The 23,651-nt window shown below is 47.5% G+C and overlaps 6 protein-coding genes across 7 annotated transcripts; 4 read left to right on the top strand and 2 right to left on the bottom strand.

Moving 5' to 3' along the window:
• Positions 1 to 7: 7 nt before the first annotated feature.
• Positions 8 to 3,019, bottom strand: LOC108125418 (FAST kinase domain-containing protein 1, mitochondrial). Its single transcript, XM_017241609.3, has 5 exons — positions 1,187 to 3,019; positions 849 to 1,128; positions 522 to 796; positions 271 to 466; positions 8 to 216 (listed from the first exon to the last, which is right to left on the bottom strand). The coding sequence occupies exons 1-5, from the start codon at positions 2,934 to 2,936 to the stop codon at positions 9 to 11; spliced, it is 2,709 nt and encodes a 902-aa protein (XP_017097098.2). The 5' UTR covers positions 2,937 to 3,019; the 3' UTR covers position 8.
• Positions 3,020 to 3,255: 236 nt separating this feature from the next.
• On the top strand, positions 3,256 to 4,079 carry LOC108125342 (metallo-beta-lactamase domain-containing protein 1). The gene is made up of 2 exons (XM_017241473.3): positions 3,256 to 3,320; positions 3,384 to 4,079. The coding sequence occupies exon 2, from the start codon at positions 3,399 to 3,401 to the stop codon at positions 4,077 to 4,079; it is 681 nt and encodes a 226-aa protein (XP_017096962.2). The 5' UTR covers positions 3,256 to 3,320; positions 3,384 to 3,398.
• A 59-nt stretch (positions 4,080 to 4,138) lies between these two features.
• On the top strand, positions 4,139 to 9,349 carry ms(2)34Fe (male sterile (2) 34Fe). The gene is made up of 8 exons (XM_017241762.3): positions 4,139 to 4,447; positions 4,503 to 4,828; positions 4,888 to 6,723; positions 6,796 to 8,231; positions 8,295 to 8,449; positions 8,506 to 8,716; positions 8,768 to 8,875; positions 8,935 to 9,349. The coding sequence occupies exons 1-8, from the start codon at positions 4,204 to 4,206 to the stop codon at positions 9,302 to 9,304; spliced, it is 4,686 nt and encodes a 1,561-aa protein (XP_017097251.2). The 5' UTR covers positions 4,139 to 4,203; the 3' UTR covers positions 9,305 to 9,349.
• Positions 9,350 to 9,508: 159 nt separating this feature from the next.
• Positions 9,509 to 21,089, top strand: LOC108125411 (non-lysosomal glucosylceramidase). 2 transcript variants are annotated; one of them, XM_017241596.3, is made up of 7 exons: positions 9,509 to 9,977; positions 16,753 to 17,022; positions 18,155 to 18,672; positions 18,729 to 18,984; positions 19,044 to 19,417; positions 19,475 to 19,708; positions 19,766 to 21,089. In XM_017241596.3, the coding sequence occupies exons 1-7, from the start codon at positions 9,649 to 9,651 to the stop codon at positions 20,623 to 20,625; spliced, it is 2,841 nt and encodes a 946-aa protein (XP_017097085.2). In that variant the 5' UTR covers positions 9,509 to 9,648; the 3' UTR covers positions 20,626 to 21,089. The 2 variants fall into 2 exon arrangements, with proteins under 2 accessions (XP_017097085.2, XP_017097084.2); XM_017241595.3 differs by having other exon boundaries at positions 9,510 to 9,977; positions 18,071 to 18,672.
• On the top strand, positions 13,400 to 15,534 carry LOC108125412 (uncharacterized). Its single transcript, XM_017241597.3, has one exon. It carries the CDS (start codon positions 13,604 to 13,606, stop codon positions 15,377 to 15,379), a length of 1,776 nt encoding a protein of 591 aa, XP_017097086.2. The 5' UTR covers positions 13,400 to 13,603; the 3' UTR covers positions 15,380 to 15,534.
• mTTF (mitochondrial transcription termination factor) lies at positions 21,072 to 22,596 on the bottom strand. Its single transcript, XM_017241598.3, has 3 exons — positions 22,073 to 22,596; positions 21,432 to 22,012; positions 21,072 to 21,381 (listed from the first exon to the last, which is right to left on the bottom strand). Exons 1-3 carry the CDS (start codon positions 22,503 to 22,505, stop codon positions 21,139 to 21,141), a joined length of 1,257 nt encoding a protein of 418 aa, XP_017097087.2. The 5' UTR covers positions 22,506 to 22,596; the 3' UTR covers positions 21,072 to 21,138.
• Positions 22,597 to 23,651: the final 1,055 nt, after the last annotated feature.

Here is a 23,651-nt window from a genome sequence, read left to right as displayed (position 1 = left end):
GTTAAAGACTAGTTGGAAATCTGTAACAAGCACTTTAGATAGTTGGCCTTGGCACCTGGTGCCGCCATGTATTTGGAGTTCCAGTCGTGTTCGTTGATCTGCAGCACCTTGTAGCCCATCATTTCCAGATGCTTCATCTTTAAGGACTCGGGTCCTCGCAAGGCTGTGAGGTCATTCTCACAAAAGGAGTCTAACCTAAGGAGCAGGATGGCCACCCTGGAAATAGGACTAAGATATAGAGAGGATTTGGGGTCCTTCGCTGATCCTTACTTGGTTATCCGATCCAACATGGTAGCCTCCACAGGAGGCGCTGGTATTGGTTTCCTGTCCCGATCGAAATGTATCACAAAGTCTATCTGGTAGCCATAGGGAGTCGTGTGATTGCAACGGAAATGGTTTTTATCCTTGAGTAAGTTCTGAAGCAGGTCCTTGACATCCTTACTAAACGTACTAGACTGTAAGGGCTCTGGAAAAGGTATAGTAGATATAGCTCCATATAGATATATATATTCTATAACTACTTTTGCTCATTTGGGCTTCTATATAGTTCTGTTGAAACCATGGAACATTCGCCTCGGGCAGATCCAAGCAGACCGTGCGGTTCAGCTGCATAACCAGATTAAGCACCCGTTCCGGATAGGTGGCCTTGGAGTAGCAGACTTGTATCTCATCCTCAATGCGCTGTATGAATTTCACGCAGAATATCCTGTTGATCAACTGCTCCGGTATGGATTTGTAGAAGCAAAGTGCTAGACAAGCTTGGACTATGGCCAGTCCACTCATTTGATCAAAGTCCCTGGTAAAAATACAGATCTTAAGACATGTCAAGGATATTGTAGTCTCCTCACCTTAGCAACACTTCAGATGCATGATTCAATACCTCCAGGGAGGTTGGAGTATATCCCAAGTTATAGGAACAAGTAAGAACCTTTTCCACGGTATCGCCCGTAACGTGCTTATGCTGCTCCGAGATGTAGCCAAACATGGACTCCAGCAGCTCAGGAACCAGAAACTGGGATGCATTAAAATTGTAAGCCATATCTCGAACTACCCTCGAACTGAGATCCTTGCAATGCAGAGATTTGTACAAGGACAGGGATTTGTTGTAGACCACTGTGTTCTTCAGGGCTGTGGAGATCGAGATTAGTAAATATTTTAATGATACTCTTCCAAGGTCTATGCTTACATTTCCGATGACTGAGGGTTCGCACAATCATGCTAAGGTCACTAGCACTCAGCGGCCACTCCTCGGCAGTTGCCAGGTGCCTCTCAGCACAGCTGATGAGTACGTTGTCCATGGTGGCCAGTTGCATGCCCGCCAGCGATGGAAGGTGTTGACGAAACCGAAGTTCGCAGGCTATCTGCATTCCCCTGCTGAGCAGAAAGCATTCATTGATGTCCAGTTGCGGAGCCATGGCCAGTAGCTTGCTCAGCAAAACATTGGGAAACTTCTTCCAGGAGAACGGGGTGTGCCCATAGGCCAGGACAAAGGCGGCCAGGCGTGCGAACTTGGTGGGTAGCCGACCCGATATGTCCTCCTCCATGGCGGTCATGCACATCTGACTCAGCTTCTTCTCTACCTCGAAATGCCTATACGTTCCTCCCAGGTTGTTGTTGAAGTTCATGTACCGTTGACAGTGCCTCAGGAAACGCAGATGCGTCTGCTCCTCCTCGCACGAATCCAACTCCCGCACAACACCCGACCAGTATGTGTTGCAGAACTTAAGGTCGGCGATCTTCAGAGCTCGCAGAACGCTAAAAAAGTGTCCACTAGCATTGGGAAGGAGCCAGACATCCTCAGAGTCCAGGAGCTCTCGAAAGCGCTGCGTATACTTGTCCCTCTCCAGCGGGGTAGCAAACGGTACAACGCAGGATAGAGCGTCTGCAGAGGCCTCCTCGTTCAGGAGTTTTTCTGAAGATTCCTTTAGAGGCCCCACCAGCTCCGCCGGCTCTTGGTGGTGCAAAAAAGCCCGGCACAAGCTTTTCAAGTCACCGGGCTCCAAATGGGGAATGCAAGGCTGCAGGACCAGCATTATCTTTCTGATGAGCTGCGTGTGCTCCTGTGACCACACTGGAATATTAAGCATGTGGAGCACCTTTAGCAAAGCCTTTGGAGTTTCATGGCTGAGGACATTTCTGTCTATCAATTCAACCACTCTTCTCTTGAAGCTGTTGAGCAGTTCCTCATCGACGATCATGTGCAGCTGGAATAGACAAGTGGACAACAATCGGACCTGGTCTTCACTGCCGCACTGGGCTATGTGCTTCTCCAGATAGTGGACAAAATTTCTACAAACGAGGGGAGTGAAGAAATCACGTTCCAGGTTGATACCCACTGCCAGTCGGGAGAGCGCGGTCAGAGGGATGGGGTCCTTATCCACCTGGTCGTTTACCAAGAGAAGCGCTCGCATTAAAACTGCCTCGACAGCCACCTCGGAGTTGGGTATGTGCATTTTTCGGAGGTACAGGTAGGTTCTACTAAGTTCATCCACGTCCAGTTGGTTTATGTGGGGTTCCAGCAGGGGCAATACTCTTTGTAGTAGACTCTCTGTAAGAGCATTTCTTTCTGGCTGATCAAAGCTTTGATAGTGCTGCCACAAAATGGAGATCCCTCCAACAATGTGGGTGTGCTGCAGGTCATTGTTTGTCATCAGCTTCAAAACACTGTCACTTGTTTGAGCCTGAGCTAGTCGCTTGTGCAGTGGGTCCAGATTCGAAGTATACACTGAGACTGGAGTATCCAAGGGTTCTTCGTTGTCGAAGCTGTAGTGTCTTCGCTGCAGTCCGCCTTCTGGTAGAAATGCCGGCAGAGAGACGCCTTGAAGAGGTAGTCTCGCCGTGAGATTTGTGTGCTTCCCTGCCAGTCTCATATGGCGCATTTGCAGAAGATGTCGAAAGTATTTCCATTGTGCGCGGGAAAGATAATTCAGATACATGAAGATAGGCCTTTGTTTAATTCAGAAAATGTTAAATAATAACAAAAAACGTTTCAATAAACATGTGAGAGAACAGGCGATCAGCTGGTCGCCACAGCTGGGCTGCCAACTCGGCTTAAACTATTAATTCATTTTTGAAATTGTTAATGAATTAGTTATATTTGTAAAATGAATTTGTAAACAAAATTCATGTAAAGCATGAAATTCTAATTTAAAAATTATTATTTTTATATATTTGTAGTTTTAATGGGTATATGATTTTATATGGGAACTAGTTCATTTTAGAAGTTCCTATCAATCAGCTGTTTGAATTGTTTTGGTTTTGGACTCATTGTTTTTGTTTACGTCCGCGCACAGGTAGCACCTGTTTTGAGCTGTTTGACGGTTTAAATAGAATTTAAAAACTTTAAATGATTATTTTAATTAATCAAATTTCATTTTATCCAGATACACTCCCTTGCCATGTCAACCGGCGATCTTACGTCTCATAACCAGGTGATCGTGCTCCAAGACGGCTACTCCTATCAGGATGCTGACAACGAGTCGCATATGAGGGCCAACTGCACCTCCACCCTGATACGTTGTAGGGATGGCACTAATGTCATTGTAGACACAATGACAGCATGGGACGGCGAGCATCTTCAAACTCTTCTGCATGGACAGGGACTGGATGCTAAAGACATTCACGTGGTGGTCTGCACCCATGGACACTCTGACCATATAGGATGCAATTATCTGTTTCAGACGGCGCGGATGCATTTAGTGGGCGCTTGCGCCTCAAATCGTGACCTCTACATGGATCACTTTGGCGGCGGCGATGAAACAGAGGAGCTTGCGCTGGACTCAAATAAGGAGGTACTGGTGAGGAGGACACCAGGGCACACGCTCAGTTGCGTTTCTGTGATTGTAAATAACTCTCAACTGGGTGGGACTGTCGGCATAACCGGAGATCTCTTCGAGCGTAAGGAGGACATAGATGACGACAGTATTTGGAGGGATGCCGGCAGCGAGGATCCTAAAAGCCAAGAGGAGGAGCGCTGGAAAATGGCTGAAATTTGTGACTTTATTGTGCCAGGACATGGTCCCATATTTCCAGTTAATGCGATAGTCCGTTCAAAGCTAAAAATACCTGAAAATAAATAAATTAAACTATTTAAAAAAAGCTTCTCCTTCTGGGTGTTATCCTTCACCTGATGAGATCATAAGTTTCTAAATAGCCTATACAGCCGTTCCATACATATTTTATATATAATACATCTGACACACAATGAGTGTTGCCAAATCCATACGAAGTAGCCGGCGGACCCGAACATCCCAGGGTCCTCCGGAAGTTGGCCATTTCATCTACTGTGTCAACTTCTACGACAATGGACTGAAGGCGGTCCAGGAGGAGTTTGTGAAGAGGGTGATCAGCGGGACGCGCCGGGCCGTCTTTGTGATCGACTTGAAAAAGGAGATAATAGCCTCCACCCTGCACAATGCCCGCTATTCCAAGAGCAGAAAGACGGTGGGTAAGTACCACTATCCAAGACACTTGGTATTTGGTTAAAAACTAAATCCTTTCAGGATCGATGAGTATAAAGCCGGTAGATCCTATGGTCATTACCTTGCAAGGCATTCAGAACTGCTTGGAAGAGTACGAAAAGGTAACCAAATCCCTCGAGGCGGAGGCAAACTTCGATCTCTACAACTACTGGCAGAAGAACATCCCAGCCCAGCTCAAGAACCTGACCCCGCGGGCCGGAGGTAAGACCAAAAGGGGCTCCAACACCTCCAAACCAAAAACGGCCAAAGGATCCGACAAAATGCGTCTCGAGAAGATCCGTTGCACTTCTGTCAACGCCAAGGAACACCACAAGGTGGGAAAGGAGGGCAAGGTGTCGCAACAGGAGGTAAGTTTTGGTAAAAAAAAAGTTCACTAAGATTTCTGACATTCCTTTCCAAACTGCAGTTCATCAAGGATAATCCCATGTACACCAAAATCCTGATCCTGATCATTGGCCAAATGGACAATAACTTCTACAGGACCCTGCTGGCCTATGAGCAACCCCTCCGGGCCGTCATCCATTTCCTTCCAGAAGAGAGTGCCTACGATATGCTGGTGCCACGCCCTCGTCGCGAACGGGAGCTACAGGAGGCGGTGGCTGCTATCCAGCACAGCATCAACTCGCTCCGGAAACGGACGCCCATGAAGCCGGTGGGAATCTTCCAGCAGAAATTGCCCCAGATGTCCGCCTGCATGGCCACCAAGTTTTCCGAAGACATTTTCGACCAGCTGAGCTGGTACATGTACGACGTGGAGACGCTGAGGGAATGGTACCGACGCTTTTACGTGGAGTCCTACCAGGAGACAAATGTTAAGATGGATCCGTCCCTCCAGCTGCAGGACGCCTTTCACATTCTGGAATCGCTGAGCATTCAGGGTCACTACCTTAAGGCCCAGATGCCGGCTGCCCGAGATGATGATGGCACCGTCTACCTGTACATGGAGTCGCTAATGAGCACGTTCGGGAATCCCCGCGAGCTGATGAACGAAACAGAGGTCCTTCTGCTGGCCAATCCGACGCCAGCGGTTCAGACCCGGGTTCTGGACAAAGTCAAGGTGTACGCCAATGCCTTCAAGAGCATCGTGAAGCTACCCAAGAATGATCGCGTATTTCTGGAAGAGTCCAATGAGCTGCTGACCAGCCTGCTCTCCTACATGGACCAGGGCCTGATGCGGAACATCTACCACGGCTGCCTGGAGTACAATCTGATGCGACGTTACTTCACCTCCGGTTATATCACTAATGGTATCCAGGTACAGCCCTACAATGGCGACCCGGAACCGATCTATCTGCCCAAGTTCGCCCAGCTGTATCTTACGGATGACTCGGTGACCCAGAGAATCATTCAACTGGTGAACGACTACGATGACTTCACCGTGGAGGAGGTGCGTCCGAATGTCCAGCTCTACACCTTTCGTCGCGGCCTGAACGAGGTCTTCGAGCAGGAGAAGCAGACGGTCATCCCTACGCGACTCTGCTTCCGGGACTTTACCCTCTATGAGATGGAACAGTTCCTCCAGGACTTCGTCACTCCTCAAAAGTTTAGCGAAATGCAGGAGAGCTTCATAACAACCAACATGAGCACGTCCACGGTATTGAATCAGAAGGAGCCTGTGTTCATTAAATGCGGCGATGGCCCGGACAACCACGTTAGCATCGATCCCAATCTCTTTGTGCGTCCCAAGTCGATCAAGGGCCAACAGGTCAAAGCTAAGGATGTTGGTTCATCGCCAGATGCCGAGTCTCGGGCGGGCACCCGGGTACCGTCCATAACGCAAGTCGCTCCGGGTGCAAAATCTGTGCGGAATTCGGCCTTTTTTGCGGAGGATCTGACAACGATCCAGAACGCAAGCGAATCGGTGCTCCAAAAAGCTGGCCTGAGACCCAATCATCCCATGCTTAAGGGTTACAATTTGGACGATACCCGCCAAACGATCAAGGCCAAGACCTCAAAGTACTTCTTTGAGGAGGGCCGGGTCACCTTGTACGAGGAGAAGTGGAACTTCCGGCAAATGAACAAGTGTCTCTCGCTCGAGGTAGCCGATCAGCAGGTGCACTTCCGAAATCTGGCGCACAATGTCTTTACAACGGACTGCAGTGTCCGGATCGAATCGAAGAATGGGATCAGCCTGCGGGTCATGCCCAAGGAATTGGAGTGTGCCAAGGCGGTTCTCAACTACCCCAATGGCCTCAGCACCTACTGCCATGATACCCATGCAGAGCATCTCTGGCAATATCAGGTATGTGTTATCCTTGTACCCCTCCTGGTCTACCCCATTGATTCAAATCCTCCTTTGATTTACATCCTCCAGGAGAATGAACTGGAGGAGAGTCGACGTGTATGCACCCCCTACGGTTGTGTGATCTCTTTCTACCAAAACAACGATACCGTGGTAATAATGCGGTATAATGGCGAGGTGTACTACCTGTACAGCTTTACGGATGCAGAGAACGAGGAGGAGGAGGAGATGACCTCAGAGTTTATCAACGCCTGCTCCACCCAGTCAACATACAGTAGCTACAAGCCCATCCCCAACGATTCCAAGCCCAAGTGCAACAAGAAGAAGCGCAAGGGTAGCGAAAGGGTGGCGGCCGGAGCGGACTCCATTATGAGGCCATCCAATCAGAGTATGCTCTCCAAGCAGAGCGGATCAAATGCGGCGCTCCGGAAGAATCGTCTGACCAAGAACAAGCAGTACGCCGCCCTGTTCGCCAGTGTGGAGTTCGAGCTGAACTTCCTGAACTTCATCATGGCCCTGTACAAGCTGAGCTATCGCCATCTGAAGCTCATCACCACCCTGGGCAGCGTTGTGCATGTCCAGAGCGATGGAAAGATCTGGTGTGGCAAGCCCTTCCGGAACACGGAATGGCATGACTACTACGTCAACGAATCCTACTCGATGCGCGACGACGGCGTCAAGATGATCTGGACGGTGGGGGAGCTGCGATGCTACCACAGCGACGGCACCTGCATCAAGTCGGGCACAGCCGAGGGTTGGGATCCGGGTACGGAGAACGATGAAATCGACCTGGAAATCACCTCCAGCAGCTCTCACAGGCGCTCCAGTGGGGAAGAAGAACAAAGAAACACTACTATATACATCAATGCTCCCGATGGTCTACCTTTCGATCATTCCGTTGAACCCCAGACGGTTGAGACAGAGTCCATTACCGTGGAGACCGTCCAGGTGCATCCAAGGAAGTTGCCGTCCCTCGAAGATGAGCCAATGATTGAGGAGGAGGAGGGGGAAGTCGTCTTCGACATGAGTTACATTACATTTATGCCGAATACCTTCTCGATGTTCCACCAAATCTACGCCAGCATCCAGTTCAACTTCAACCACATCACCAAAGTGGACCTGAATATCGAGACCTCGGTCTGTACCTGCGACAACATGAAGCTGCGAATCTTTAAGAGCTCCCCGATCTCCGATTCCCCAATTTCCCCAACTGATAGCGAGTTTAAGAACTTGGCGGAGGTCCAACAGGATGTGCCGTCGTCCTCTGCCGATCCTGATGAATGGACCCGGACGCCATTCTATCCATCCGAGCCAGAAGCTCCGTCCAGCGAATCGCCCGGCGGAACGGAGGAGCAGGTGCCAGAAGTGGTGGACCTTCTTGATCGCACCTGCGTGGAGATTGAATGCTCCAATCTCCTGGTTCATGTTTATGAGGATAAGGCCACCATTCAAACCCAGTTGCGGAAGTTTGGATGCGATGAGAACGCAAAGTGTGACCTGCAGGTGCGGTAAGTATATCATCCAATGAACTTGGTCCTGGTTTCCTTTTTAATCTCGATCCCTCGTTTTAGTGACAACATAATATTGGACGTCAATTACACTGAAAGCCTCTCCACTACCTTCGGGAAATGGATCGAGGAGCTAACCAGCTTCATCAACTGTTTCTGCCCCAAATGGCGGACACTGTATTTCCTGGAGAGTTTAGATGCCCAATGCCAGAAAAAAGGTACTTCTGTTTAAAAACCTTTTTAAATAAATAATAAAAACATAATTTTTTTTAAGGTTTTGAGATGATGAAGGCTATCCCGCCATTGGGAAAGTATAACTTTTGTGCTGGGAACTACTTTATTGATGCCCATGAACTGATTTCCGTGGATAATAAGATGAAAAACAACTACCCATGGATCAACGAAGATCTGGTAAAGTTTCCCCGTTTTCCACTCTACAAGAAGACACCACCACCTGAGGAGTTTCCCTTGGTGCTGAAGGCAAAGTAAGTATAGAAAGGTAACTAATAGAGCTAATAAAGATGTGTACTTTTTAGGATATTTGTGGAGATACCAGCCCAACTGGCCAATACCGACAGGATACATCAGTTTGTGAATGAGTTTGACAAGATCAAGTTCAGGAAGCAGCGATATCGCTTCAATGAGTGAGTTAAATGGGTTTTTAAAATCATTTACTAACCCATTGGTATGACTTTCCTTTCAGGGCCGTGCTCTTCCATCTGCATCCTCGACTGCGTCTGTTGGTGCAGCAGGAGATCAGCAAGCGAAGCTGGAAGAACCACCACGAGGAGATGCGGCGCCGAAAGTTCATGGAGCAACAGCGCCTCAGCCTCTACATGGCCATGCTGAAGCACAAGGTGTATCCGAACTACTTCCAGTTCAAGGACCAGTTCTACTCCCATGTCCGCAACATCGACTTCTTCAACTTCATGACTTCAAAGTGCAACGAACGGATCCATCCCGAGGAGGTGATGGTGGATCCCATCGAGGAAGTCTCCTCGCCAACGTCAAAGGTTTCGCCCAAAAACCGCAAGAAATGTTACTGCCCCAAGTATCTAAAGTCAATTGAATAGGCATTACACCATATACACTGTGGAAAAAACCTTGAGATTATTAAAAACACTTTCTTTAAAATTTAACTTTCATAGATTTTTAAATTATATGTTTTTGGCGCGCAAAATACCAACAAAAATACCATTTTCTGAGGCAGAGCTTTTCAAGTTTAATTTTTGGTATTTTGTCGGTTTGGCGTTTTGGGGCTGCCGCCGTATGGGCCGACCAGCTGCTGGCTCCAATTGTTGTTGTTCCATCGGTTGCTACGGTCGGCGCGTTAATATCGCTCCCGGAATAATTCGGACATAGGCATAATATGAATTAAAGCATTATCGGATTAGGGAGCACGCGATCGAAAAGCGAAATGGCAGCCGCAACGGATATAGCAGTGGAGACCAAACTGGGTAATGGAAGTGCGGGCGGTGCTCCGATTATGAACGGAAATGGAGTGGCTGGCGGCATTGCGGAATCTGTCAGCGCCGTGTTTGAGGAGAAAATGAAACTAGAACTGGAACAGGACCAGGACCAGGACCAGGATGATTTGGAGCAGCAGGAGGAGAGCACGGGAGAGGTGACGGCAGTGCCACGGTACGGTCTCAAGCTGGGATTCGATCACGTGTGGCCGGAAAAGAGGATCCAAAATGTGAGGGCCTCCATTAGGCAGACGCTGCCCATGGTGCCGCTGGTGTGCAGGTGAGATGCAGTCATCAAGTAGTTACAGTACGACCTCAATAAAGCAGACAGATGAATAATAAATAATAAAGTACTCACAAAGGACATAATTTGTATAAATATATGTACATAGATGGAATATCTCTTATAGAAAATTAATATTTTCTTTAAATTTAAGTAAAAAATAAATTCTGATGCTGCTTGGGTTGGTTTACAAACGCAATTAAGACTCAATAATGTGAAATCAATAAAGCGGCCTAATAATACCTCAACAGGAGTGACATTGAGCCTGGCTGTCCCCCCTGCCCATTCTTTCTCCCGTATAGTATCTCGTGCGTGCCAAATATAGCGTTAGGTCCTGGCCAGGACAACAGGGCATACACACAGCCGTACAGTCGCAGGGCCAGGCTCATAAATTGAATTCTTTTGTGGTCTTTGGTGCCAACTAACTGTCATTAAAAGTGACAGCGGAAAGGACTCAAAGGACATCAACACGCGAGGATTTAATCTGTGGGCTAAAAAGCGGTTATTGGAAAAGCAATATATTTAATCTTTTAAAAAAGAATAAAATTTTATTGTAAAATAATATAATTAAATACTAATTCCCAGGCTCTTAATTCTTAGACCTCTTAATATGTAGTGCCAATTACGCATTTAAAAAGTAGCTGACAACCTTGTACTGGACCCCCAGTACATAATCCCCCCAGTACTCCGTCGTAACCACAGCTTAATGCTGCTCCCCTTTCTGTGTCTCTGCTTAACAAACAAATAAAAAAAAATAAAGGAACCCGCATAGTTTGGCGCCACAATGTTTCCATTGTTAGTTTATGCCCCCGGTGCCCGGAAACCCTAGGCCCGCCCGCATTGGCGCCAAGTGGGGCGTACTGCTTGCGTGTCCTGGCCACATTTTCGGAGCCACGAATGAAAGGAGCCAACACACATAAAAGTTAACTTTTTGTGGAGGGAACTGGGGCTCCTTTGACTGGCTTTTTCAGCTAAGCCCGGATTTTTTACTGACCCAACAAACCTACCAAAGAATCAAATAAAGGAAGTGCAACGAACTTTGGTGCCATAAATGCACTGAATATTTCACAAATTAGGGATTATTTATCAATCTTATCGAGGGGACAGCCTAATATTTATTAAAAGAAATTATGACTAAGTTTCTGAGAAATGTGGCAAGCTTGAGGTCCCCTTTCATAGAATTTGTATAATCTAAAATTTTAACAAAAAGTTCAGTTATCAGCTATCATGATGGCCTGTTTAATATTTGACTGATAAGGGTTACTCACAGCATTAAAATAATTATACTTTTATTTTTTGTAAGCTATTCAGTTAGATTAATAGACTAGAATAGGTTTTAAAACCTGAGAGTTAAAACCTCTCAGACTCATTGAAAAGTTCCATCCAAGACTTGATAGTTTTTGGAAACTCGCCTTTAATTTCCGTGACGTTGCTCAATATTTATATTAGCCCTCATTCAGATAAGGGGTACCCCAACTAAAGTAAAAATATGATAAAATTTTTATCATTTACTACCTCGTGGCTGCAAAAACCTCGTTAAGATCCTCCTGCTTTATCATGCTAGGTTGTCGTATTTCTGTTTTTTTGGAATGGAATCAAAAGTTGATTACCACCGAGTAGGGGCTTCGATTTATGAAGTCACTTGGCTGAAACTGGCTTATCTGGTAATACCAAAACTGACCTATCTCACACTCACTTTTAATAATTTGGAGGATTTGTATTCATGTCACTGTAGCTCTCGAAACATTAGCTTATATGGCTTGATTTAATAATTATTATACAATCCAATGGCACATAAAACTCGAGCGATTAGAGAGGCCTCATCAAGGTTGACTAGGCCTGGGAGGCTTGATAAGATGACACAAAGCGTCATGATGATTAACTAAATAACTTCTAGTAGTTAGTATTACTTAAATATATACCCCTTTTGATGTCCTCCTCCATTGAAACCCCCAAGAAAGGCGAGTTCAATGTATCTTTGATGACACACTTCCTGCAATTTCCTTTTCCTGATTGCCAACTACTTTTCACACAATTCCAGACCAACCAAGCAGCGTCTTCGTTCGAATCAAATTGGGTAGCCAGGAAAGCTGGGTAACCGGCGCCAGTCGGGGAAAAGCATGTATAATGTATATGGATCACCCAACTCCTGCCCCGAATCCATCCAGCATGTCTGTCACACATCAAATGCTTTTGGCAGGCTCCCAAGGCGTTGTGTACAATTTGCAGATACTTGCCCACCCACCGAGTACCCGCCAAGTGAGGTATACATACATCCAGATACTTGTCTTGGAGCATCCTCAGGACTACTCCAAAGCATCCTCGATTTGCCAGTGCCAGTGCATGTGAAAACAAATCTGTGAATGGCCCGGGATTCCTGCGAGTCATGTGCATTCGTAAATGGATAATAACACATTTCATTTTCCTCATTTTATGCCGCTTTCAAATCATATTCCCGTCCAGACGGAGAAGCACTTTTCCTTATTGTTTTTCCATGTCCAAAATGAAAATTTTGTGGCAAGATGAAGAGAGATTCTTGTATGTGTGTGTCGCCATAAAAGCGAATCCCCTCTGGGAAAAATATTTTGTTTTGAAGACTTTTCCTTCTCGCTGTTGCCTTTCAATTTGTCGTTTTTTGTTTATTTTTGAATTCCCATCGGAGTTGGGTCCTATAGATGGGATGGAGATGCCCCAGAAGATTTGATATTTATAGAAATATTCCAATGAAGTTTGGAGGGAGTTTGGTCTCTAGTACAGACTCGGTACTCCTTTAAGTATTAATCTTTTAATATTTTTTTGATGATGATTACATTCCCTAAGCCTGGGCCCTTTCTCAATTAAAGTTATCTAATTCCCACGACGGCAACCAACCAAAAGTTATATATTAATTGGAGACAGCAATTTATCGCAGGTACACAGACCATCACGTCAGCCAGCCAACTTGCTACTTTGTTACTTGCCACAAGCAATTTGTGACCCGTCGTCCACCCTTCTGCCCTGCCCCATCACTTGACCCACGCTGACCCGGCAAACTTTTCTCCAACAATTTCACAAATTGTGTGGAACATGAAAGTCCAGGTCCGGGTGTTGCCCAGGTCGAACCAAACAGGAATGGGGAGATGTACATAAAACAAGGTCGATTCGGGTCGTAGTTGGGTGACTCGGTTGCAATTCAATTAAAAAACTATTTTCATTCCATAACTTGTCCTCGGGGGGGGGAAATAGTTTCCAGATTTTTGATGCAGAAAGGTGGGAAATCGATCCAGAATCGGATCAGGATTGGGGAAGATATAGCCATAGGGGGAAAACCCCATTTTCAAGAGATACCATCACCAAAAAAATGGGCTTATGTTAGCTTTCCTATATTGTTTTGAAATAAAATCTTGAGCCTCATATCAAGTAAGCTTCTAGAAATATGTCGAGCTAGCCAGATCCGGATAACTTCAAATCCATTCCCAGTTGAAGTTCAAGTACTCTATCGAGAGAACGTTGTGTACTTTTGTTGATTTGAAGATAACCCAACTGGGTATTTTGTGCTCGCCGCTGAGATCCTGCTCCCTCCCGCACCAGCTACTACTCCCTGTTACTGGTCCTGGGCTTGGTCCTGTAAGTGGTCCTGGTAAATGGTGCTGGTTGATGATACCGTTACTGGTCCTGCGATGAATCGCCACGAAGGCATCGCCTGCAGCGGTTGCGGCAAGGTGGCATTCACCGGACGGATGTATCGCTGCCTGAGTTGTCGCGACTTTGACATCTGTGCGGACTGTTACGACAGCGACTTTACGACGGCCACCCATCCGTTCGACCATCCGGTGAAGTGCGTCTATACGCCGGCCGATGTGGAGCTGTACTTCGGCGGCGAGTACATCAGCAGCGATCCGCCGCAGAGCTACCGCTGTCCCTACTGCAAGCGGTGGGGCTTCAACGAGTCCACCTTCCTGGAGCACGTCTCGGCCCAGCACGTCGACGCCAGCCCGCTGCTGGTCTCCACCATGGTCACTCTCTTTGAGCAGCAGCAGGCGGCACGTCTGTTTTTGGAGGACGAGCAGCTGGCCTCCTTCTCGGCGGCGGCCGGTTCGCGTAACCGGCAAATGGTTCGCACTCACGGTTCCCTCGATCTCTATCTGGAGCCTCTGAATCCGGACGGAAGCTACAAAAGGGCAAGTCAGCCGGAGGAGGCGGCTGCCAAGAGCGACGAGGTGACCCGGGAGCGGTCCCACCGTCTGCGACGCGCTGCAACAACCGGATCGACTTCCACAGGGCCGAACGCCTTCTCGGCAGCTGCCAGAGCTCGAGCTAGAACGGCGTCTGCTGGATTTAGTGCCGTATTGGCAGCCACCTCCTCAACCGGCACCAACAGGAATAGAGGTATCGCCAGCCGGAATTCGGTAACGACGTCTTCCAATCGTCGCCAAGATCGGGTGCGCTTGAATACGTCACAGGTGGAGAGCTTTCGATTCAATTCTGGGGAGTCTGGACGGGATTTCGTACCGCCTCCGCCAGATATTTCCTTTGGTGGGTCCATGCCTGCCTCGCTAGCCCCAAACGCCGGAGCTCAACCTCGACCTCAGCCGCCACCACGACAGCCACAGCCACAGCCGCAACCGCAACCGCAACAGCCTCAACGGCAGCCACAACCCAACGCTGCAGGAGCGAATCCCACCGTAAGGGACATGATGCGGTACTATGGTAGTGTAATAGCTGGTGGCCAGGAGGCCTACCGTACCCCCCCTTCTGTCAGGAGCCAACGAGCCCGTACGCGTGCCTGGGTGGAAAGCAACAACCTCCGTGGAGCCGCCTTGGGCAGCGGACGCAACGTCGTCGGACCTACATCTCCCCTGGCCAACGGACCCCATGCGCCCAGATCCTATCTCCTGCCGTCGGACCCGGGGTTCAGTGAGCAACGCCTTCGGGCCCATCGGATGACGAACTACCACCAGAACTATCTGGCGGCAGCCGGCAGAGGAGGTGCGTTATCGATGAGCCATCAGCGATTGGGTCACTCGCAGGTTCTGTCCTCCCGCACGGTGGACTTCAACGAGATACCCATGGAGGATGGGGACAATATGACCATTAATGCGGCGGCCGCCGAGAATCTGATGCGCAGCTTCGAGGAGGAGCCCGCCTTGGCGGCTAAAAAGCGGGACCAGGAGCGTCAGCGCTACTTGTGCTACCGCTTCCTGGCGCCCAAACCGTCTCGCCCGCCGGCGGAGGAGACCACCTTCCTGGCCCACCGATCCGAGTTTGTGGCCCAGCTGCTGGCCTCGGCGCTCTGCGAGGAGAACCTGCAGGTGAATGTGGCGGTGGACCTGCCTCTCGCTATCCTTCCCAAGCAAAAGAGCCGGCCCAGCTGCGACATTGTGGGAGCCGGCGACGCCGAGAAGATCTCTCCGCGGTGATTCGAACCGAATCGATTTGGGTACTACCTGCCCCCCGGCAGCTCATGTTTCTTGTACCTTTTGTATCGGTTAAATTTTCTGTTTATATCGAGATATCCTTTTGGTATTATGTCCTCGTGCTGGAGGCCAGTAAATTAGTCGCACTTTTGGATTAAGGAACCTATCTTTATAGTGGGAGCTGTATGGGAAAAATGGGAAATGAGGGGTTTTAGTCTTCAATTAAACACTCTAATTGAGTTTTGGAGTTTGGAAAGCTAACTGTTGACCCTTTTCTGTAGATTAATTAAAAAGTTAGTCCTCCAAGCCACCCAGAAATTAGCCCGGGGATAAATAAGGTTAACGTTACTTCGTCCTTTGACCTCTGCGAAATGGAAGCTCCGAGGGAGAACATTAAAGACAGAGGAGAAATAATCTGCAGCATAAAATGCAATTTCTTTAATTGAAAATAATTGGATAAATGAAATTGAAGCGCATCTGTGCGTAGCTTATCCTGTTTCAATGCCAGAAGCGGAAATCCTTTTGAATCCTTTCCACCTCCTCGGCACTCCAGTGGCAATGCAGAATCCCTCTGGATAGCACTTGAAGTGCCATCCTCGAGCAGGAAACCTTTCTGTTTGTTTTACTTTTAGGGTAGAAGTGCAAAATGGATATAGGAAAATGCTTCTGACATTAGGTTAATTAAAAATGCAGCTTCATTTAAACGGTGGCAGGTAGCAGGTATTTGTTGAACCTTTAAGCTTAAACTGAAGTGAATATTATCTTGGCCAAATAGACATACAAGGTCTATTGGTTGACATACAAGGTGTGTTTGATTTTAGGGGGCTTGGCGAAGTGTTTGGCAAAGGTGGGTTCCAATACCAGACATTTAATGGGTTAAACATCAAATAAACAAACAGAACTACTTATTAAAGACAAGTTTATTAATTAAAAACCTTTAGCTTTTAAAAACGAAGTACTTAAACTTGCTTAGAGCTTATCATATTAGATATTAAGTACCTCATCTTAAAATGTGTCGTAAAATGTTATCCGAGTAATTGATTTCGAAACAGTTCCGTATGGTTGGCCACATTTTAGCCCCCTCCTCGGACATTGGTGCCTTGCACTTGACTTTGGCAACCACCGAGAGACACTGGCCGACCTTCACAAGAGTGCCCCCTCTGAGTGGGGTGGGTGGGAGAACGTTAAGCTGCCACAGTCCCAAATGCCGGGTGCGTGTGTAGGTCAACCCCCGGGTAGAAAACTGGTACTAACACAATTATGACATCATCGGGGTCAGGGCAGGCAATCGGATTGGGAAAACAAGTGGGAGAGGGGTGGGGTAAAAGGCATTAGCAACTGAAATCTGACTTTCCATTTCCCTCCACACCGAACAGATATGCGGCCTACTACTGGAAAGTGTCGCGTGAAGGTCGTCGGGTGTACATGGACTACTACTACATGGAGAACGGCAAGCAGATCTATGGAGTGCCCATCGGCGGAATCGGAGGCGGAACCATTGGCCGGGGCTATGCCGGCGAGTTTTGTCGCTTCCAGATGCGACCAGGGATCTACGAGTACAACGTGGTCCACGCCAATCAGTTCATTGTGACCATCAAGGACCCAAAAGGATGCACCATTTTCCAGAGTCTCCTCTCGAAGTGCAGGTAAACTTTCTTTTTCCCCCAATTCGAACTTTCATTCTGTCGCCACTTTCCATTTACTTTCTATAACTTGCCCAAAGAACTGGTTTCATTTTCGGTTTTTCCTCGAATTCGTGTTGTTTGCATGTTTTGAATTTAATTTTCATTTCAATCTCACCTGCTGTGTAATATATTTTCTACCTGGGGACAGCTAGCTGTTGATTTTGTTTGTTTTTTTTATTTGTCTTGATGACTATTGCTCTCGACTAAAGCTCTTAAAAACGAATTATTGATGTCTGACCCGGAACATATGGAACAATGAACTTCCAGGGCATGGCGTGCCCATATTAACCGGGTCATGTCATAACAGATTTGATGGCTTTTGGAATATATTTCAAGTTAGTTTAAGAGTTATATAAAAACTCATAGAATATCATAGATTTCTTTCATAATTTTTGGTAAGAACCTAACATTAGACCCTTCACCATCTACTAGCTGTTCCTATAGCTCTTCTCTAAGCCCTGTTTAGGTATCTCCGCACTCTACCTTCCTCTAACACCCTCTAGTGTAAATACATGTTAACCCTAACCCCGGCTAAATGATGTCAGCTTTCCTAGAACACTTCAGAACTAAACCCCAACTTAACCCCAACACTCGCCTTAAAAAGAGGTGGCGGTTCCTGTGTGTCCAAAAAATCAAAAGTGTTTTCCAACTCAGACACTAATTTTCAACTCAAATATTTTCTCTCATTCTTGATGCACAAACTTGACCAAAAAAAATAATAATCGAAACACCACCGACAACATCTACAACAACTACCACTTGGATATAAAATAAACCTGATTTTTATTCCGATTCTGATACCGATTGCGGGTTATTTTGGGTTATCTAATTGCCACAACGACATGGAAATGGTGGGCGTGTTTTTCTTTGGCTTTTATGGGCTTATGCACTTTGGTTCCGATTTGGTTTTACGCTTTTACGCCGCTTTGCCGCACCCGCAACCACACACACCAACCACCCCACCCACCCCATCTACCTGATACCCCACCCCACATTCAAACATAACCAGCACTAGAGGCAGCGGTAGCAGCGGTAATCCGGCGGATCCGGACGCCGATGGGGAGAAAACTAAATGTCAACTGCCCAATTGCAGCAGTCGCCCCAAGCAGCCACTGAGTGCCTGGCACTCGAACATCGAGGACTCGAGGTGCCGGTACACCGGCCTCTATCCGCGCTCCTGGACCGAGTACGATCTCTCCCACTACGGGGTCCGGCTCATTTGCCGCCAGGTGTCTCCGGTCATACCCCATGAGTACCGGGAGTCGAGCCTCCCCTGCGCCGTCTTTGTCTGGGACGTGGAGAACGTGTGCGACCAGGAGCGCAAGGTGTCCATCACCTTTACCTTCAAGAACGGCACTGGTAACAAGAAGCAGGATGCCGAGGGCGGAGCCGAGTCCCAGTTGATCAGCGAGGGCAATGCCAAGGGGGTGGCCATTCGGCAGAAGATTGCCGAGATGCCGTGCAGCTACAATTTGGCCTGCCGGGTCCGCCCGGAGATCAGCATCTCGCGGTGCCCCCAGTTCGATCCCGCCGGCAACGGAGAGCAGCTGTGGGCCCAGCTGAAGGAGCACGGCCAGCTGAATGAGCAGCCCACCCCGGAGAGCCTCAAAAGTAAGTATCTGGAAAGGATTCCCTCGGTATTTTCATCATGAATGATCTCTCTTTAGCCAAGGACATTGGTGTGGCTGTCTGTGCTCAGGTGGCCCTTAAGCCGAAGGCCTCGCACAAGCTGGAGTTCGTACTGGCCTGGGACATGCCCAAGATCCAGTTCCCCAGGAAGATGCAGACCCACACGCGCTACTACACCAAGTACTTTGATGACAGCGGCGAGTCGGGTCCCAAGATCTGCGAGTATGCCCTGAAGCAGTACCCCAGTTGGGAGCGATTGATTGACGCCTGGCAGCGTCCAATTCTCAATGATGAGTAGGTCTTAGACCAGAACTATGTACTCCCAGATACCTAATCCCTTTCATTTTCTTTAGAACCCTTCCCGACTGGTACAAGTGCGCCATTTTCAATCAACTCTACTTCATCTCGGATGGTGGAACCATTTGGCTCAAGTGCGAGTCCTCCCTGGGCAAGGAGCTGAGCTATGATGACCCCAGACTGGCGTACGGTCGCTTTGGCTACTTGGAGGGGCACGAGTACCGGATGTACAACACCTACGACGTCCACTTCTACGCCTCGCCAGCTCTGGCCCATCTCTGGCCGAACTTGCAGGTTAGTCTGCAGTACGACTTCAAGGATGCCATTGCTGCCGAGCTGACCGACACCAGGAAGATGCTCTACGACGGCAAGGTGATGCCCCGGAAGGTCAAGAACTGTGTCCCCCACGACTTGGGCGATCCGGATGAAGGTGAGTTTTGGAAATCCAGGAAATCCTTACCCACATTAACGATATATTCGTTTTCAGAACCCTTTACTCTCATTAACTGCTACAACATTCACGATGTGAACGATTGGAAGGATCTCAATACCAAGTTTGTGCTGCAGGTCTACCGGGACTACTACGTCCTCAACGAACTTGCCCAGGCCCAGGCCGATAATGCCAGCAAGTTCAGCTCCATCGAGTTCATAGACAAGGAGAGCCTCTACGAGATGTACAGCCAGGACAACAAACGCAAGAACTCCTCCGATGAGAAAAAGCGTAGGTTTATTATCCTTCCAATCCTAAGAATAAGTTGAAAAGAAAGTATTCTTTCAGAGAACCGCAAGTCTGCCTCCATGTACATCAATGAGACCAATGGAAGAGTCTATCTGATGGACGCTATCGGTTACCTCAAAGCCATGTATGCCTCCTGCAAGGCTATCATGGAACGAACCATCGAGTACGACAAGGACAATGATGGCCTAATCGAGAACACCAAGATGCCGGACCAGACCTACGACTCCTGGGTGATGGACGGTCCCAGTTCCTACTGCTCTGGGCTTTGGTTGGCCGCGTTACAGGCCATGTCAGCCATGGCTACGATTCTGGACCAGCCTAATGACTGCATGCGGTATCAGGACATCCTGGAAAAGGGCAAGCGGTCGCTGGAGGAGAAGCTCTGGAACGGTAGCTACTACAGGTTTGACTTGTCGCACAGTCACCGGGACACGATTATGGCCGATCAGCTTTGCGGTCATTGGTATCTAAAGTCCTGCGGATTCGACTACGAGATCTATCCAAAAGAAAACGTGCGCACGGCCCTGAAGAGGATCTACGACAACAATGTGATGGGCTTCCATGACGGCAACATTGGAGCGGCCAATGGGTTTATCGCCAATGCCAGCGATCCCTCAAAACCCGGCCATGTGGACAACAGCAACATCCAGGCGGAAGAAGTGTGGCCAGGTGTAGTCTACGCCCTGGCGGCCACCATGATCCAGGAGGGGATGTTCGAGGAGGCGTTCCAGACCGCAGGCGGCATGTACAAGACAATCTCGCAGCGCATCGGCATGAACTTCGAGACTCCGGAGGCTCTTTACGGCGAGAAGAGATACCGCTCCATTGGCTACATGAGACCATTGAGCATCTGGTCGATGCAGGTGGCCCTGGAGAGGCGGCGTGCCCAGCGGGACTAAGTCTCCAGAATGGAGAGAGTACAATCTAATCCCAAGTTTCTTCTTCACGTGCTACACAACCAAAGATACTTCTAAGCCAGCACAAACATAGCCCTTAGTTTATTACCTTTTTTGTCGAGGTTGAATGTGGAAACGAGCTTAATCCGAAGCAATCGATGGATGGTATTAAAATCTATAGCTTTATGTATACTTTTAAGCTAGGATCTGTTGGCTGCGCTTACTCCATGTCTTCTCTAGCTGTAAAGCCACAAACACAAGTCAAACTGCTACTCTCTGTTGAAGTACAACTACGCAATGGTATTCAAAAGGAGCACAAGTCGTATTTAAATGTTAGCTAAGCAAAATATTTAAATCAATTATAGATGTTTCAAATAATTATTTATGTCTTAAGAAAGTATTTCAATGTGTAAACCTGTTGCTATCTGCAATAAATGTGACCCAAACTGGTCAGCAATTAATCGTAAGGGTCTGTTTTTTCGATTTCTTTATTTTTTTTAGGTCGCAACCCTCTATCTATGGATCTGGAGTGGTTTCGGGATCCCTGGCCATGCTAATCCAGTGCCTTAAAAACTTATCATACTCTCGGCGACTGCGACACACAATCACCAGCGAACTGGGACGACAACCGTGCGACTTAAGCTCCTCCATGCGCTCCTTGGTGGTTTTCAGACTGTGGCACAAGATTCGAGGCACTTGGGCGATCTCAGTTCTTGAAAATTTGGCCTCATCCAGCAAGTAGTCCAAAACATCTTTGATCTAAGATTTAAATAGTCAGTTATTATAATCTAAAAAGCTCTTAAACTCACCTTCGTCACCCGCACTGTATGAACTTGAGGATGCCTATCCATAATAGCTTTGGCCTCGTCCACCGTGAATTCCAACCGATGTGCTATGTACTCCACCACAGAGGAGAACTTACCCAGCACTTGCAGCTCGTCTAAGGAAAGCTTGAGTGAGCGTTGTAGTATAGGTTCCGGACAGCGCACCATCCACGGCATAATCTTGTCCTTTTTGGCCCGCTTAGCTCGCTCCAATCGCAGTTGAACCGACTTGGGGGTATAACGAAAGGCCCAGAGGTCCTTGAGGATGTTTATAGGCGACACATTGTATTCTATCATGTAGTGCAGGTTCTTTTCAAACATCTCAAAAGGCATTTCCAGAATAAAGAGTCGTTTCGATAGGTATTTGGTAACGATTTCCGGGCTGACTTGTAGCTTATCGCTGATGTAGTACACCCGATTTCCCAGGGGAATGGTGTTCCTTTCGGAGTTCAAGGCGCTGACCAGCTTTCGGAGCCTGGGCACGGTGAGGCGCAGGAACGGGACAAAGTCATTGATGTCCCGCATGTCCATTGACTTGATAAGCTGCAGCTTCAGTTCCAGGCGCTCTTAAATAGTAACATTATAAAGTTGGAAAACAAATGGTTTTACTGACATAGAAGACTCACTGTTGTCCAGGGATAACAACCAGGGGTACTCCACAAAGCTGCGCCTGGCCACGCCCTCCAGCAACAACGTATCCATCGTCGAGATCAAAGAACGTCCACGGTAAGTTCGGTTCACTGTCTCATCGCTCAGAATCCGCTGCAGCTCTGCGTCGGTAAAACGGAACCTTTCCCTTAGTGCTTCCACTAAAGTACTGGACTTGGTGCCCGTTTCCTGCTCCAGTTTATAGGGCACATACTCATTGTCTGTCTCGCTGCCACCGAATGGAGCATTTGTTGTGGCGGTGGCCGCCAGAGGTGTCTTCCTGAGCCTCGCATGGCCGTCGAATTCGTACTGGGAGAAAAGAAGGCGCCTGCTGCAGGAAACCGATGCTGCATTTGTGGTAGCCGGTAGTCGCAGAACAGTTTCAAAGCTGCGCAGCAAATTCCGCAACATTTCAATGGATTTTGGCCGGGCTAATGTAATTTATAAAACAGTTTTTGGTTTTGGCCGGCGTTGTGTTGGGGCTGCCAACTTGTTGCGCCACGGAAACAGCTGATTGTAAAGGGGGTAATCTAGTTCAGATAAAAACCATTAGCCTATTTTTTATGTGAAATTTTTTAAGGTTTAAATATTAAATATATTTATATAAAAGCATTTTTTAAAAACTTAATTCTTTTCAAAGACAGAATATTTTTCTCTCATGATTTCATACTAAATTATCCATAGCCAAAATATGGTATACAATGAAGGCTATATCTTCCCCGATTCTCATCCGATTCTCAAGCGGAGCACCTTAAACGATTTCTAGATCGATTTCCCACCATTCTGCATCAAAATCCTGAGACAAATTATTTTTCAGATTTTTTGTCAATTTTTCTGATGGGATCCCTTGAAAATGGGGTTTTCCCCTATAGGGTCCACTGTGATGGCTATATCTTCCCCAATTCCCATCCGATTCTCAAGCGGAGTACCTTAAACGATTTCTGGATCGATTCCCCACCATTCTGAATCAAAATCCTGAGACAAAATATTTTTCAGATTTTTTATCCATTTTTCTGATGGGGTCCCTTTGAAAATGGGATTTTACCCTATAGGGTCCACTGTGATGGCTATATCTTCCCCAATTCTCCTCCGATTCTCAATCGGAGTTCCTTAAACGATTTCTGGATCGATTCGCCACCATTCTGCACCAAAATCCGGAGACAAAATATTTTTCAGATTTTTTGTCAATTTTTCTGATGGGGTCCCTTGAAAATGGGGTTTTCCCCTATAGGGTCCATAGTGATATCTTCATAGGTCCATATCTTCCCCAATTCTTATCCGATTATCAAGCGGAGTACCTTAAACGATTTCTGGATCGATTTCCCACCATTCTGCATCAAAATCCTGAGACAAAATATTTTTTAGATTTTTTGTCCATTTTTCTGATGGGGTCCCTTTGAAAATGGGATTTTACCCTATAGGGTCCACTGTGATGGCTATATCTTCCCCAATTCTCATCCGATTCTCAAGCGGAGTACCTTAAACGATTTCTGGATCGATTTCCCACCATTCTGCATCAAAATCCTGAGACAAAATATTTTTTAGATTTTTTGTCCA

This window comes from Drosophila bipectinata, chromosome 2L (assembly GCF_030179905.1).
Source record: "Drosophila bipectinata strain 14024-0381.07 chromosome 2L, DbipHiC1v2, whole genome shotgun sequence".
Classification (NCBI taxonomy): Eukaryota; Metazoa; Arthropoda; class Insecta; order Diptera; family Drosophilidae; genus Drosophila; species Drosophila bipectinata.
This window is presented reverse-complemented; position numbering and strand designations above follow the sequence as displayed.

Coding starts and splice junctions, on each gene's coding strand:
- LOC108125418 (XM_017241609.3), bottom strand. CDS start 2,936: ATGTATCTGAATTATCTTTCCCGCGCACAATGGAAATACTTTCGACAT. Junction 1,129..1,186: donor AACCCTCAGTCATCGGAAAT/GTAAGCATAGAC, acceptor CGATCTCCACAG/CCCTGAAGAACACAGTGGTC. Junction 217..270: donor ATGTTGGATCGGATAACCAA/GTAAGGATCAGC, acceptor TCCTATTTCCAG/GGTGGCCATCCTGCTCCTTA.
- LOC108125342 (XM_017241473.3), top strand. CDS start 3,399: ATGTCAACCGGCGATCTTACGTCTCATAACCAGGTGATCGTGCTCCAA.
- LOC108125411 (XM_017241595.3), top strand. CDS start 9,649: ATGGCAGCCGCAACGGATATAGCAGTGGAGACCAAACTGGGTAATGGA. Junction 17,023..18,070: donor AGTCTCCTCTCGAAGTGCAG/GTAAACTTTCTT, acceptor AAACATAACCAG/CACTAGAGGCAGCGGTAGCA. Junction 18,985..19,043: donor CGTCCAATTCTCAATGATGA/GTAGGTCTTAGA, acceptor CATTTTCTTTAG/AACCCTTCCCGACTGGTACA.
- LOC108125412 (XM_017241597.3), top strand. CDS start 13,604: ATGGTGCTGGTTGATGATACCGTTACTGGTCCTGCGATGAATCGCCAC.
- mTTF (XM_017241598.3), bottom strand. CDS start 22,505: ATGTTGCGGAATTTGCTGCGCAGCTTTGAAACTGTTCTGCGACTACCG. Junction 22,013..22,072: donor GTTGTTATCCCTGGACAACA/GTGAGTCTTCTA, acceptor TTACTATTTAAG/AGCGCCTGGAACTGAAGCTG. Junction 21,382..21,431: donor ATACAGTGCGGGTGACGAAG/GTGAGTTTAAGA, acceptor TTTAAATCTTAG/ATCAAAGATGTTTTGGACTA.